The sequence below is a fragment of the Oryzias latipes genome, chromosome 13, assembly GCF_002234675.1.
Source record: "Oryzias latipes chromosome 13, ASM223467v1".
Lineage (NCBI taxonomy): Eukaryota > Metazoa > Chordata > Actinopteri > Beloniformes > Adrianichthyidae > Oryzias > Oryzias latipes.
Window position 1 is genome coordinate 9,250,222 of NC_019871.2, and position 16,661 is coordinate 9,266,882.

At 38.4% G+C, this 16,661-nt stretch overlaps 1 protein-coding gene across 2 annotated transcripts in view; it reads left to right on the forward strand.

Annotated features, from left to right (window-relative positions):
* Positions 1–16,661, forward strand: part of robo2 (roundabout guidance receptor 2) — a 282,072-nt gene that overhangs the window by 237,090 nt on the left and 28,321 nt on the right. For both annotated transcript variants that reach the window (XM_023961235.1, XM_023961234.1), the window contains exons 10-19: positions 2,365–2,570; positions 3,472–3,553; positions 4,767–4,929; positions 5,019–5,185; positions 5,815–5,936; positions 7,547–7,778; positions 10,762–10,886; positions 10,984–11,155; positions 13,552–13,740; positions 14,443–14,469. In XM_023961235.1, coding sequence (XP_023817003.1) covers positions 2,365–2,570; positions 3,472–3,553; positions 4,767–4,929; positions 5,019–5,185; positions 5,815–5,936; positions 7,547–7,778; positions 10,762–10,886; positions 10,984–11,155; positions 13,552–13,740; positions 14,443–14,469 — 1,485 coding nt within the window. The remainder of the gene's footprint in view (positions 1–2,364; positions 2,571–3,471; positions 3,554–4,766; positions 4,930–5,018; positions 5,186–5,814; positions 5,937–7,546; positions 7,779–10,761; positions 10,887–10,983; positions 11,156–13,551; positions 13,741–14,442; positions 14,470–16,661) is intronic.

Here is a 16,661-nt window from a genome sequence, read left to right on the forward strand (position 1 = left end):
TGCTCTACGGGGTTGCTGATCATCCTCTACCAAACTCTAATTTATGGTGCAGAAAGAAATAAAAATAATAGTTTAATTTACTAGTTAAAACAGAGTAAAACAGCTACACAACAAAAACCATGGACAAAAATGCACACTTAAACCCCAATCTGCCCAGATTGGCAAAGAAAATGGTATCCCATAATTCCTTGCGCCGCCTTACGTTATGACATCATGGTGCATTTACACCAAAGTTACACCAACTTAATTCAATTAAGTTGATTGAAAGTGAAATAACAACATCAGACAACTACGTGTTATTTTTAAGTTGAATGAACTCAAAAAAAATGATTTATTTTCACCAAACCAAATAATTAAGATAGAACAACGGAAAAAAGTTTATCTTTCCAACAAAATGTTGTAAACACCTGCCTAACAATATTAATGACTCACTTCTTTCTGTGCAATGCCTAAATAAAACTAATGAGAGTACTTTTCTCTATATTTATGAATTTAAAAAAGGAATACACTTCTAAATTCATATGTAAATTTTACTCTTACAAGAAGTATATTTTTAAACAATATGTTTTATTGTACAAAGGAACCTTCACATCTGCCTACTTCTTCTACTTATTTGAACACACACAAACAGCCAAACAGCATGCATGTGACTTCTGCTTCCAGCCCTCTCACTCATGGTTTTCACACCAAGATTTCCCACTTCCCATGAGTCTTAGGGGCTGAAGGCGGGGCTGCAGGTTGCTACAATATTTAGAAAAATAAAAATAAAAATTTGAGAGCATGCGGGGCAAGGAATTGTTTAATCCACCTGAAACAAGAGAGATAAGAAATCCAGGATGCAATACTTAAATCTATATATTACACTTTAATTATGTTTTAAGTTTAATTTACTTAATTTAAACATATCTTATTTTAAATTAAAAATTATTAGTTACATATACTCAAAACAGGCGATGTGTTAAACAAGCTTTATATGATTGAGTTAGAAGACCTTTTTTGAAAACTTTGAGTATTAGCTACTAATTATTTTTAATTACTTTGCACGTTCGGGTTTACAGTTTGCAATACTTAAATCTATATATTACACTTGAATTATGTTTTTAAGTTTAATTTACTTAATTTAAACATATTTTATTTTAAATTAAAAATTATTAGTTACATATACTCAAAACAGGGAATGTGTTGAACAAACTTTATATGATTGAGTTAGGAGAGTTATTTTAAAATTTTGAGTATTAGCTACTCATTATATTTAATTACTCTGAACGTTCGGGTTTACAGTGTTGGTGAATTTATTAGTTCCCAAGTCTTTTGGCAAATATCAGTGAGTTCCCGGCTAAAAGGCAGGTCCTTTAAACTTGAAATACTTTTTTCTCTTTTGATTCATGTATGCGGATATGCACTAAAACAGATAAGTCCACTAATATGCCACATTTTTCTCATTGCAGAGGGTAAAACTGGCATCTCCACTGTTTTTCACTAGTGTTTTAGATGAACCCCTAAGCAAAGGGTGACCATATCACCTGAAAAATAAATTACCTGGAGTTTCTTCATTTGGTCAGATGTAAATGTGGAAGAGAAAATAGGGTTGAAACCAGGGATGTAATAATGTGTTGAAAGGTTACTGAGGTAGACTAGGTAATTAGCCCCCACAGGTCTGACATCATTAATCCATACTTTCTAATTAATGTAGGTTCTGCGATGCCAGGGGGACTCCACATTATTCAAGTTTAAATTATAAACTGTCTATGTGGTGGAGTGCTAAATCTCTAGAAGACCACCTTTGTCTTACCCAGTGCTTCACAGGAAAAACCCAAAGGCTTTTTCTGCACTTCTATAAATGGAAATGATCAAAGTATGGAAGCTGGACTGAAATGTAAAAGTCATTTCCCTACTTTTCTTGTAATGTAAAAGAAATTATAGTTTTGGTAACGTTTAGTAATTCCGTCACCTTTTATTGGGGATATAGTTAAACATTTATCCTCATCACACTGAGTTCTTTGGTCATGAGTTTTACCCCCTAAGTGTACCACAGAGTTGAGTGCAGCCTGTAAAAATAAGGCAGAAGCCTACAGGAAACTGTCCCTCAGCCACAACAGAGAAACTAGAACACATTACTCAGCTGTTCTTTAACTGAGTTCTGGAATACATGATATTCTTGTTCTTTGGCAAAGTTACCAGACATTTAGAGAAATAGCCAACTTTATGACAAATACCCACATCCAGCTTTTGTGTCTTTCATGTTTTAAATACTCATTTAGTATTTTTTATTTTAGGATATCAAGCTTAAAGACATTTGTCTCTAAAAACAGTCCCCATTATTTTTCTCTCTCTCTTTTTTTTCTTTTTCTTTTTTTGTCTTAGTGCTCGCAGACAGACCCCCACCTATTATTCGTCAAGGCCCATCCAATCAGACACTCGGGGTGGACAGAGTGGCCTTACTGAAGTGTCAGGCATCAGGTGAGCCCATCCCGTCCATCAGCTGGCTGAAAGATGGGTTCAGTCTTCTGGGAAAGGACCCACGCATGTCCCTGCAGGCGCCGGGCAGCTTGCAGATCAAAAACATCAAGGTAACAACCCTTAGAGATTTACCTAAGCAAGACTAAGGTAGAATGTCTACTTACAGTAAAGCTTTTGTATTTTTATCATCACTGTATTTCTCAAGCTGGTTTGACAATTATATGGACTTTTCTTTGCATGTTAGATTGAAGGCTTTTAAAATCATGCAAAAAAAGCATATTGCCTTAAATAAATGTATAGTCAGTGGGGATATTATATTTTTGTTCGATGGTATTACTTAGCAGTGTGGGAACTCCAGCTGGACTCAGCTGTAAATGGGGTGGATGGACCCCAGCCATAGGAAAGAATGAATACTCCATCACTGGTGTATACACACATGTGTAAGCACGTGCACATTTAGAGTAGATTAAATTTAAAAAGACTCACATCTTCCTTTACCCTATCAGAGGCCTCTGTGGAATACCTATTACGCTTGACAAAGTTGCCGACCACTGACATGTTATTTAATAAATGGAAAAAAGGCGCAGGGACAAAAACCAACAAACAACCAAAGTTCCTCAGAGAGATGGAGAGACAAGCCAGCTGTCATCGGTCCAGGGGTTCTATCAGCCCACCTTAAATTAATTAGCCTGGCTTTCTGTGGTGGGCAATGCAGTGGGGAAATAAGGGGAGGGAGTGGGAAATTGATGGGAGGGTGGTGAGTAGAAAATGGAATTCATTAGAAAATTAGCGTCAGCACTTTGAGGCTTTCACAAATGATAGTTTGCCCAGCACAAGACATCCATGTCAAGCCTTCCCATCATCTTTTTAGTGTTATATCTATAATAAAAACCACATGGAGTGGGTAGATATGTAACTAAAGTGGCACTTTCACTAAAAGTGTGGTTCTATGTTGATGATCTGTGCTGATGCTGCTGCTTCTTATTTGTGCTTACTCTTTCTTTATGGCAGCTTTCTGACTCGGGGGTCTACACATGTGTTGCTACTAGTTCAAGTGGGGAGACATCGTGGAGTGCTTTCTTGGAAGTGAAAGGTAGGTCAAGTCTCAAGACGTTGAGCCATTTCTTAAGGTACATTAGGATCCAAAACAAAAGACTTCTAGATCACATGAGAATTGAAAAAACCTTTTAGATAACTGATGAAACGTTTTCAACTTTAAAAATCTAGTCTAGATGACAACTTTTAAACCTACTACGTCGATGGAATCAACCTGGATGTATGAGAGTCTTGACAGACACTGCTTGAAAATGTATCTCAGTGTAAAAGTTTACTAAATAAAGTGTTGAAAATCTGATCCTTTATGGCACATATGTCAAACTCAAGGCCCGGGGGCCAAATGTGGCCCTCCATGTCATTTTATGTGGCCCCCGACAGCATAAAAGTTTTTGATTTCTTAAAATAAAATAAAAAATTGGTGTGTATTTATTCATATCTAGGGGAATCTGCCTTGAAATATCGGATTGGGCAACTATACATTATGACTCAAACACTGTCCATATAACCTAACCTGACAGAATCTAATTTAAAAGGATTTATGCTAGAATAACAAGCAAACATATGTTTTCTATGCAACTGTAATTGTCACTTTCAAAAGTTATAATAAATAAATAAATTAGTTGTTTAACATTAAAGAGTAGTTACATGTATGTTTCATTACATTTAGTTACATGTATAAGTTATATCCGGCCCTTTGAGGACAGCCGCTATACTGATGTGGCCCTCGGTGGAAATGATTTTGACACCCCTGCTTTATGGTGTCCAACATCATCAAAAGAGAAATCTCTGTGAACAATGGACAAAGTCTTAAGCTTTTGCTTGATACTTTTAGTTCTCAGATCTTCCGGCAACATTGCATCACTTTTTTGCATAATTGTCTCAGCAAAATCACTGTACAGGTCCGGAAGTACTACCACAAATATAATCTGTCAAACATAATCTGCCTTGCTGTCTGCAGATGCCAACGTAAGATCTATCACAAAAAATTAAGTCACATTTGAAAATGTTCCAGAAGCTTTGAATTTCTATTACATTATGTAATACAAGACCAACTCAGGCATTGTGTATAAAATGAACCTGTTTGGTTATCTATGTTCTGTTGTGAATAAAATGTTTGTTTTTGTGATTGAAACATATTTTAGTCATTATTCAAGTCGTCTTTACAACCTCTTCAATAATTTGGGTTGAATAGCACTTGTAATTTTTCTAAAACAAATCAAAATATTCTGAATTGTCTGTTCATTTTTCAGACCCCGGTTCAGTAATAATCAATGAAAAGGATGAGAATAAACTTCCTGGGCCGCCATCTAAACCTCAGGTCATTGATGTCACAAGGAACAGTGTGTCCTTGTCTTGGCAGTCTGGAATGGCTGGAGAGTCTCCAGTCACCTCCTATGTCATTGAAGCGTTCAGGTTGGCCTTTCCACTATCACGTTGCATTGATTTGCTATAAATAAAATAACCATGAATGCCAAAACACCTTTTTTTTTCTTTTGTTACAGCCAATCAGTGAGTAACAGCTGGCAAACAGTGGCAGACCATCTCAAAACCACACAGTTTACTGTCAAAAGTCTCCGTCCCAACACCATCTACCTATTTATGGTCCGAGCAGTCAATAGCCATGGCCTGAGTGATCCAAGTCCCATTTCTGATCCTGTCAGAACACAAGGTATCTTAATTACTGCTATCTTTGCTTTCTTTTTTTCTCCGCATTACTTAGAACGTCATGTCAAAGCTGCAGCAATCTACAGCCAAAAACTCGAAATTTTCAGAATGATGCAAAGGTTAGACTCATGAGCCCAGCTTAGCTCATTACAGATGCACTTAGAAAATTATGTAAAGTAAGCATGTCTACTTTTGGAAGGTCTAACAAAGTTAATGCTGTTCCTGCAATTTTAATCATCTTAGGTGGAGAATATGACCATCTGCAAAGCATATTAGAAATGAAATCAACACTGCTTTATTAAGCAGTAAAATGGAGAATCCGTGACATAAGTAAAAAAAAAAGTCTTATTTTCTTATATAAAAGATACAAAAATCTTCTAAAAAATTAAATTAGCTAACACCTCAGACGAGAAGATCTTAAGGTGATAAATTGTTTATTTTTTCCTTCTCTCCAATAAGTGTGCTTGTTCTGGTAAAATATTGTTTTATCGAAATAAATCTAAGTGTTGACCTTTCATGACAGACCTGTCATTAAAGCAGACGTAGTTGCTATTTTTTTAAATAGGTTGCAAAAACCTAGTGTATGTCTTCTTTATATCATTTCCTGATTGTGCAATCTTTGTCGTCTCATAGATATAAGCCCTCCAGCTCAGGGTGTGGACCACCGGCACGTACAGAAAGAGCTTGGCGAGGTCATAGTTCGGTTGCATAACCCAGTTGTCTTAAGTCCCACAACCATTCAGGTCACTTGGACAGTAAGTGCATCCTGCTTTTTTGATAACATAATATCAAGTTAATCATTTTTGGCTTGTTCATCTTGTGATGCTTTCTTTTCAGGATTTTTTTTAATTCTTTGTTCTTCTGGTTTTTCCTGCCATAAAGTCATAGTAAAGATGCCAATAAAGATGCCTCTTTGAAGCTGCTCCTAGAGGCGACGATTTGTTTTATGCCAGGAATTTTTAGTTCAGGTTGTTTCCTATGAGTTCAGCTTTGAAATACGGTAATTGATGACTTAAAAGTAACCAAACATCAAATGGCAAGAAAACGATTTCCTTAACCACAGTGAACATCAAATAAAATGTCACACACCTGGTTGTTCATCAATTTCCATTTATATCTTTATCTGCTTTCCTCTTAAAACAAAGGCTGCTCACATGAAAGTGTAATTAAAATTTATGCATGTTGTTGGGATTGCAGTTTTTCCAGCTGCTGTGAGGGGAATTTATCTTTTTATAAACAGTGAGAACAGCCAGTTCTTGATTTAGGAGGCCTTTCAGAAACATGAAAATAGATACAGTGTAGTTTCTATTTAATGAGAACAAAAAGCCAATCCCCATCACTCAAGACTGCGGTGCTTATTCATTACATGTGCTGATTCTTTTTTGATTATGGTACTGTGAACCACTGTTGCAAGAATGGTGCCAGTTTATATTTTCGAATGGACCACGTTAGCAGTTTTTCCTGTTGACGTGTTTATTGACCCCTGTAGTAAGTCACACTATAGGGCCTAGCAACTAATTTAATGCTAGGCCATAACCTTTTGATTGCAGCATACAGCCAACTAAAAAGTGGTTCCCTAATCAATCAAGGGCCATTTTAGTAAACAAAGGGACTGCTTTATTTTCCCAAATCATTCCATTAATATAAGTCACCCCACCAACCGAGGAATCCATTTTGTTGATTTACTCAGACCACACTGGTGAAAAACAGCTGCTTAATATCCCACATGAAAGCTGTACTCACTTACTCCACTGTTAACAAGCCATTACAGTGAGTTATATGCTTACTCTTCCTCTGCATAAATTTGGTGTTTTCTGTTTTACTGAATAGCCCAAGGTTTGAAGGAAGAGCCTTTTGTGGATTCCAAAGTGCACACTGTAAATTCGGTCTCCTCCCTTTTTTTTCCTCCTATGGGACGTGTCTGCAGATATTGCCTCCTGGGTGTATTCCCTAGAGTGTCTTTATTTGTGGCTGCATGACATTCTCATAGTAACAAACCATTTCAAAGGCACTAAGACCTGCTTTAAGGTGTCAATAATTTTGAATTTATCACACATGCAAGACATGCATGTGTCCTGTGTGGTGGCATTATGGAGATTTTTTTTAATGGAGGGTGCAGAATGATAGGCTCAGAGCTGAAGGTATGAGGTAATATTAGGGTGCTAATTGAGCAAAGTGTGGCATAGTTTGGGGATAAAAGCCCCATTAAACTAGTAACAGCTTCTAAAGTGTCAAGTATGCAGTCTTGTAAAGCACTGCACAGGAAAATGTGTGTTATCCAGCATTAATCTTAATGCAGTTTCAACCAATATCCTGGACCGGCTATAAAATATGGCTGTAATTCTGTCTTTGTGTTCATTCTCAGGTGGATCGGCAATCCCAGTTTATACAGGGTTACAGAGTTCTCTACAGGCAAACATCAGGACTGCCTTCCCCAGGACAGTGGCAAACCCAGGATGTAAAGATCCCTTCCGAGCGCAGTGTTAAACTTTCATCACTTAGGAAAGGAATTGTTTATGAGATCAAGGTGCGCCCTTACTTCAACGAGTTTCAAGGCATGGACAGTGAATCCAGAACGTCACGCACCTTTGAGGAAGGTGAGATGGAAACTCTTTCCTCAATTCATAGATTATCTAAGAAAAAGCCACTGAAAAACAAATCTATTCAATTTTGGCCAAACTGCTGAAAACATCCCCCTTTTTTTTGTATCTCGCACTGTTGCCCTCTAATAACAAGAAAACGGATATTGAGAACTATAAGTTCAACATAACTTTTTGCCTCTGATTTTCTCTCAGACCTTCATGCTGTTGATGCTCTTTCATTCACTGTATCACACACCAGCCAAAAAGAATTGGACAACACATACAAACACATCCTGGTGGTCTGTCAGCCAAAACCTCAACCAGAGCTTTAGCTCCAGTGTTTACATTATTTGACTGCCGTCAACCATGCAGTTCACAAAATTACAGCGGAATCTGGATCAGAGAAAAGCGGCCTTGCACTGATATGCATGTGCTTAGCAATCGATGTAATTCAGCTGATTCGGATTTTGCGCCACATTATGCAACACATCACTAACGTAAAGTGTTGAATAATGCCGCAAAAGCGCAGTGAAAAGTTGCGTTTCCATTTATGAGAAATTTGCTTATTCACGTTGATCTGCTGAACGGTCAAGGAGTTACAGTATGTAAGAGATGGTGTTATTCAGGTGTTGCCTGTGCCATCTCTGGTGTTAAAGGGTTAGTAAAAGTTCTTCAAGGCCATAGTGCAATGTGGCTCCAAATCCCACACATCTGCTATTGAATAAACTTGCTTTTTTTGCCTATGTCAGAACAACAGCTGTATCACTCAGCAATGCTTCAGTCTTTCGGTGAAAGAAACTGAATGAAATTATTAGTTCCCGTCAGATGTAACTTAGTACATCCACACAACTACAGGGAAAGACAAATGCAGACTCTTTGAGACAAAGCCTGTCTTTCCTTAGTACACTCAGGCGACCATGTATTGGAGACAGTTCACATCCTGTTGAGTTGACAGGCTCATTTATTTTCCTTTTCCCAGGGGGTCGTATCTCCTGTGGCCAGCTAGTTTATGCAGGCCAGCCACAGGAGTGGAACTACCATCACATTACAGCACACAAACACTTATAAAGTGAACATATACATGACAACACACCTCTTCTCCCTTAGGGCTCCAGAGCTACACGTCCCTGCTATTACTAGCACTGATATCACACACACACACACACACACACACACCCACCTGTCTTCTGACTGCAAATTCTCATCCACTTTCTTTTTATTTTATAACCCCGCTGGAGTGGAGGTCTTAGCTAAAAGACACTTTGCTGGACTCTTCAGAGACCTTGAGAGTACTGTGGGGGATGGGGAGATGGATAGTGAAATCTAGTTCAAGGGGTGATTAAAATTAGGGTTATCTATTAAGTAACACGATCAAAGAATCCCCTGAGTATACCATAGAGCATGTCCAGCGCTCTAACCATCCATTCACCTATCATCCTAACATATTCTCTTTATCCCCATATGGACAATAATGTTTTGGCTATTAAATGAAGTTTAGCCATCATTTCGCAAATGCCAAACAAATCTAAGAAATAGCTCTGGTGGGTCATTTTTTTGTGCATGATAATGCTTATTTGGGGAGAAAGAGATTAGTGATGTTTGCTGAAATGTTCATTTATGGACTAATTGTCCACACCAATCTCTGAGGGGATCCCAAGCCACCAATTTCTTGTCATTAGCCATTGGCTACTTTTCGGTAATGATATGATGTGTTTACATTCCGTCATCGTTCAGCACAGCATGCCACGCACATACAAGACAGGGGGTCACATTTCAGCCTCCCATGCATCAGTTTGCTAATGGCCCTATTAGCCCAGCCTCAGAGGCCTCTAATGACAAATGTGTGTTGTTTAGCACAAATATGCATGATAATAAGCTGCTAAATCATTCATAACATTAACTTTGAACGACTTTGTCTCTGATGGCTTCTATGCACAAAACCATCTCCCTGATGTAATGCATCACTGGAAAGCCCTGATTATGATGGCTGATCAGATGCTCTCTTGCCGAATTGTTTCCAATCTGGCCAAGGTGTTGGACTGATCACTTAACCCATTCATCTTCCCCCATGCCAGGGCCTTCTGGCTCTCGGGGGGTTGGTGTGGCCAATTGCACTGAGGGATGAGCACAGATTTACGGGGTGACACGTGCCATTTTGGATGGAGGTAAGGGTAGGGGGATGCAGCCCAGGAGTAATTGACCTGTCAGTATTCTGCTGTGGTGCCGTGCCACTGCCAGACACTGCGGAAATGAGAAAACATTATTTTTAAAACCTTACTTCCAGTTGGTCAAGCTGTTACTTATATTTTCTCTTACTCCATTAAGGATCAGACGACTGTTGCCATCAGAATAACAACAGAAGTTTGGGAAACATTAGACTTGTCTTGTTTCTTCTTTTCCCTGGTTGCCTGTGGATAGAGCCAATTCACATAGAAATGCCTCCCACAAAAGTATCCCTAAATCCACACCTAGACTGGCTTTAGTTTCATCCAGCTGATCGATAGACTCAGTCAATATGTTTACTGACAACCCGTTTCCCTCTTAAATGTATTTTTTCATATTTCTTATTGCCTGCTCTTCATCTGTGTAAGCCTGTTGACCCGTGTGCCAAACTGACCAATGTCTGAGTCTTAGCGCGACTGAAGGCGCTTGACTGTGCCAGCCCATCACTCCGTAAATCAATACCAGTATACTCAGTGCGAATCTACAAAGCCAGAGTAGAGACAAAGTCGAGGATGATATATTAAATCATAGTGAAATGTCAAAGACATGTGATGGTGCGGTAAATCTACTCTGTGTTTTATCTTGATATCTTATTGTCGTTTGTTCCATCCCTAATAGGTATCATTCCTCATCAAATTATGTAGACAAATGTTTCTAATTTAGTATTTTGCACTTTTCTTAAAAGAAAAACAAATTGTATTAAAAAAATTCATGACTGATGGCCCAATTGTTTACCGAGCTCTAAACCCTGGTTCTATTGTACTTTTTCTTTCAGCTCCAAGCGCTCCCCCTCAACAGGTTACAGTTCTGACTGTGGGAAACCAGAACAGCACTTCTATTAGCATCTCTTGGGACCCTCCTCCACCAGACCACCAGAATGGCATCATTCAAGAGTACAAGGTTTGATACAAAGAACCAGTGTGAATTTTGAGATAGATTTTATAAAGCTAAACACGATCAAAAGCACCTCTCTCTGCTTTTCTTTCCCTTTCCTCAGATCTGGTGTCTCGGAAATGAGACACGATTCCATGTAAATAAGACTGTGGATGCAGCCATACGCTCTGTGGTGGTGGGCGGGCTGCAGGTGGGAGTGGTGTATCATGTGGAAGTGGCAGCCAGTACAAGTGCGGGAGTTGGAGTCAAGAGTGAACCTCAACCAATTGTCATTGGTAAGACTTATGTATATAAAAAAATAATAATAAGATTTACTGACATTTACGCATTTGCTATTTGCTTGTTCAAGTCTTTACAAAATGAAATCAAAAAATACAAAGAAACAAAGTATTTTAGCGCTGTGGGAAGTGATCACAGGAAAATCTAGGAAGTCAACAGTTGGATAACATGGAATAAACAGTTTTTCTAAAGCAACGCCTGGCTGGAAATGATTTATATGGAGCTGTGATAGATTTTGCCTGATTTGAACCATAACGGATGGCTTAGCCTGCAGCGTGTTCTTATTTCCCCTGTGTCACTCACATAATCCATCTCTGAGAGAACAGCACAAGCTTCTAAAATGTTATCTTTGTTTATATATATAAATGTTGTAACATTTTAAAAGTTGTAATATTTTTGTGTTGAACGGAATATAGATCAAAAGCAATTGTTTACATGGGTGCATGTCATTTTTGATTCGTCTTTGATGTCTTTGTTTTTTTTCTGAAATGTTTGGGAACCGAAGCATGTACTTTTATTGGAGCTTTAAGTCTTAGATATGCTGACGTGTGATCAGAGATCAATACAGACTATTGCACTCCTCTGTCATTCCAAAAGGTGTGTTTGACCAGCAGAGAAGTGAACTAGAGGCTGAGCAAAGCAAACAGCTGCATCACCAGGGATTTTATCATAAGCTTTCAGGCTTTGTATTTTTGCAATGTCCACTTTATGTTTCACTGCTGGCTGAAACGTCTTGTACCTTGCTTCTTCAAAAACCCACTCCAGTTATTTATTGTAATAATGTTCTCAGTAGTATTTTAATTATAATTATGCAGTTGTTAAAATGCTGTCATTTTCTAAGACATAGTTTCTGCAGAGAGGAGTTCCTTACAAATTCGCCTGGTTTGTGGGTGGGTCTGTTGGTACAGAGTAAGCCCACCCCTACTTCCGACATCCTGCTGTTTACATTCTCTTCCGCTAGCTTGCAACCACTCACACATTCAACAAAACTGGTGAGCAATATTGGAGCTATCCAGCCGTACAGTTTTAAGCTACATGCCAGCTCAGACGAAGAAAATGACGTACATGAATCTACAACATGAACCTACTATGGCAAGCTAGAAGCTATTTCAAATGCTGTTTTTGCATCTGCTCCTGATTCACAACAAAATTAAAATAATTGACTTTTTACATGTCCACTATCATGAGAAAAAAAAAAACACAAGAACATGCTAAATACACCACACTCACTATTTTCATCTGCTTTGATCTTTAAAGAGGTTGTATCAGACAGTTTTATTCTAAGTCATGTGTATCTCCACTAATTACATTTTCTGCTTTGGATCAAAAAGGTTATTTATCTATTAAAGTGATCCATGTTCCTCTACTTGTGCCTCTTCCTGTCTTTCCCGAGTAGTTGCGATTATTACAGTTCACAAAGTGATGCCATATCTCATCTTATCTCTACTTTGAACCCAGCCCAACATCTCACTGTGTACTGTTTTTTTCATTGGCTTACTGTTCAGAGGTGACACCCATGAGCATCACCATTCAAAGAAAACCAAACAGTATGGTGAGGTTTGCAATCAGACATAGATACAAAGAGAGAGGCTCTGCAGCTTCAAGCAAAGCTATTTCACTTCCTGTTACATATCACTGTTGAGTTATTTGTGTTTATTTTGGTCTTAAGTAATCCCAGCATAACACCTTCATTACAAATGGATATACAGGTTTCTACAAACAGAGAGAGTACAAACACAGACTTTTGTCAGCAGAAGACTAGCCAGTAAAAACACTCATTTGTTTTAAAAGCAGCTTAGCAGGGAAAATATTTAAACCAAAAGCTGTCCTGGATGAAACATTTTCGAGAACAAATGTTAGACCACTTAAGTTTTGTCAAAACTGTCTAGCCAAAATCATAGTAAGTATCTTGTAAATGTACGAAATCCATTTGTTAGTTCTTTTAGGCACATTTCACCATGGATGATTGACCTTAATTTGTTTATATAAACCTGCTTGGTTGATCTCGAACCAAGTTTTCCTGACATCAGAATTTAAATTATATGGTTTCTAATAAAAATGTGTCAAATTAAAAAAAAGTCATTTGGAAGGTTGGAGGGAGATCAGTCAAATGCAAGAGCACAGAAAATATAAAATACAAATAATTTAGTATGTACTAAAATATTATCACAAAAAGATAAATATGAACAAAAGGATCTCCTTTAAAGCCTTTTTAAATCATGTCTGCAAATGTGCAATGTGTGCGAGCCCTTTGGTATTATACAAGTAAATATGTTAGATTGTAACCTTGAAGAATCAAAGGATACAAAGTGACATAAATAATTCTTGTTTTTCTCCTTTAACCATCTCCCACACATCACTTTTTTCTGTTGTCTTGTTGTTGGTCCCTCAGGGAAAGAATTCCAGGAAGTGATTATTCATGGAAACCGGAACAACAGCATCACAGAGCAGATCACCGACGTGGTGAAACAGCCTGCATTTATTGCTGGTATCGGAGGTGCCTGCTGGGTCATCCTTATGGGTTTCAGCATCTGGCTGTACTGGAGGAGGAAGAAGAGAAAGGGTCTGAGCAACTACGCAGGTTAGCACAATTAATAAAATATTCATTCAACAGTGAACGTCATGTTGCATCTCAACGGGGAATCAGATGTTAGCCTGGTTCATTCTAAGACAGCTGCAGCTTTTGTCAAACCCACCCACCATGTTTTGAGAATACAGTAAAGCGACGAAGCTGAGTAGGCAGACTGGACTTGCTGCTGGACACTGAAGCTTGAGTTTGTCCACTTCTCCACCCACACACTGAACCCTACACCCTTCTAAGTGACCCCTAGTCAGTACAGCAAGCAACTGAACCACCAGATTCACAAGGTTTCATTACAGAGATGAAAATGGTAATGAGCTGACAGCAGTGTTGTGTATTTTCATATTTTGCCTTTCCGATAAAAAGAGATTAGCAAAACATATTCCTGACAACATGTTTGCTTATTTTTTCATGAATACAAGAAGTGTAGGTTTGTTGTCAGAAGCTGCTGCTTTATTTATTTTTCATTGTACATTGTACATGTATACGTCCATATGTTTGTGTTTTGTTTGTGCCACCGCTTCTGCACCTCTGAGCTGGCTGCTTTCCTGGCTTTTGCTCTTCACATTGGGCATCACTGGGGTTTCATATCCCTGTCTCACCTTTCAGCTTAGCACCATCCCTAGCGTGCAGAAACCCCTAAAGCACCGCTTACCTCTGCAGGCTTTTAACGCACAACTTCTCTGTCTTCTTGTTTTGCAGTTCAGTCCTTCACCTTCACCCCTGCAGGTACTGTTCATTTGTCCCGTCTCCTCACGCCCACCTAAACGCTGCTTCATCTCCTGTCCGCTTTTAATAAACAAGCTTGGACTTTCAGATATACGGTCATGGCTGTTTAATATTAAAAGTTTCAAGACTAAAAAATTGGGTATCATCAATGACCTGGTCCATGCCGTGCATACAACCCCCCTGCCCAATCTCCAGCCATTTTCCATGTTGTTCTGTGTTTGTGTTTGCTTGGTTTTGCTCACTTTAAGAGAAGTATCATCCTTCTTTTCCATCAATTTTTAGATTCAGGGCAAGACAGTCGATTTTATTTCTCTTCCTAAAACTCTATCAGTTTGCTTTGCAAAATTCACTTTATCTATGTACATTTTTATTTCTATTCTGATATTTATGTGGTCTTCTCCTCTTAGTTTGTTTGCTGTGTAGCACTTTTTCTACATGGTTGTGTCAGCTTTGTTTTATTTTCTTTAAGGCTGGCTATATTAGATTTAGATTTTATCAAAGTAATTATTTTTAATGTATTCTTTAAGTGGAGGTTAAGGAACATCAAGGTACACAGATTATCCCATTTTAAGACTGAAGTGTTTCTTTTTCTACAATAACATTTCCAGCATCATAAAACAAATATAAAGATTAATTTAACCCCTTGATGCCAGAATTTTTTTCTAGCTATGAAAAAAGAAAAAGAAAAAAGAGAATCACTTATGTTTTGGCTTTCGGGTAGATGCTAAGATTAAAGACCCACTTAAATGAAAATTGCGTTTCTTGAGTTTTAAACAAATTCTTGTAGCATTTTTCTCACGATGTAGGACAAATATAAAGAAATTTAAGCTTAAAACTGCATCTCTGAGTACCGGTATTTCAAAAGTTGTGAATCAGGAGTAGACGCAAAAATACCATTTGAAAAAGCTTGCAAGTGTAACGTACAAGTCACTATGGCAAGCCACAAGCTTGTAGACCACTAGATCTGACACGTGACTTAAAACTGTTCAACTGGATAACTCCAATATTGGAGTAAACTAGCAGGAGAACATGCAAACTAATGGTTGATGGGAAGGGGGCAGGCTTAATCTGGGCCAACAGTCCCACCCACAACTCAGAGGCGAATTTCTAACGAATTACTGCCTCTCTGCAGAAACTATGTCCTAGAAATTGACACAGGTTTTTTGATTGGTAAACCGGTAAGCGTCAAGGGGTTAGAAACACCTATTATACACTCCCTACACTCCCTAGAGCTATACATATTTTCTCTCTGAGTTTTCCCTTAAAATTAACAGATTCAATTATAAATCTAAATGTGTCTGTAAATCCTTTTTCCACACAATCCACTTCAGTTCAGCCTTTTTAAATCTTATTTTAAAGTTTACGCAGCCAGTAGAATCTAGACAGGAGAGTAATTTCTTAGTTTTTTGACTGCCCCCACATTTTAAGGTTGGCTACAGCATAGATTATGCAGTTAGAGTGAAGTGATCTATATTGAACATGAGTCAGAGTGCTGCTGAAAAGTTTTACACCACTGCTCTTCTCTGTATTGACAACACGTTGATGTATTGAGTGTCCTGTCTAAGCCTCCTAAAGCTGTCAGTACAGAAGAGGTAAATCACAACACTGTTGAGGCACACTGCCAGCAAGAATTAGATTTGATGGAATTTTTATATGCTGATTACACCCCTCCAGCCCCCACCCCCCGGCCAATGCTTATTAAAGGGGATTAATCTGTATTCATATTGGAGAAAGTGCTTATCTTGGAGACGGAGGCTAGAAGCACAGCTCAGCCGTGTCACTCTGGCAAACACAAAAGTGTTCTGCAGCCGTCCAGAAATGTGCCTGAGCGCAGATAGAGACTTCAGAGGCCTTCCCTCGGCGTAGCCTGCGCTCGCCTCCGCCTGCTTCTTCCGTCAGTCCTCACTCAGGCAACAGAGTATGCTGAAATGTTCGTTTGGTGCTGAGACTGCAAAAAGAGATATAGCTCTCAAAGATGGAAAAAAAAGTTCTCAAAGCCCTATTTTTTTCTAATAAAGCTAGAACATTGTCAAGACCTCATACAGGGCCTTTAGCTGCACTATCTTTAATGAAAGTAAAAATCAAAGCTGTCTTTGTCATGATCTTAAAACTTGTAGTGGGAGTTTCCTCTGACTGATGCTACGTCACCCTTGTAAACCCCCCTGTCTTGACTTGTGGACTTGAATGAAACT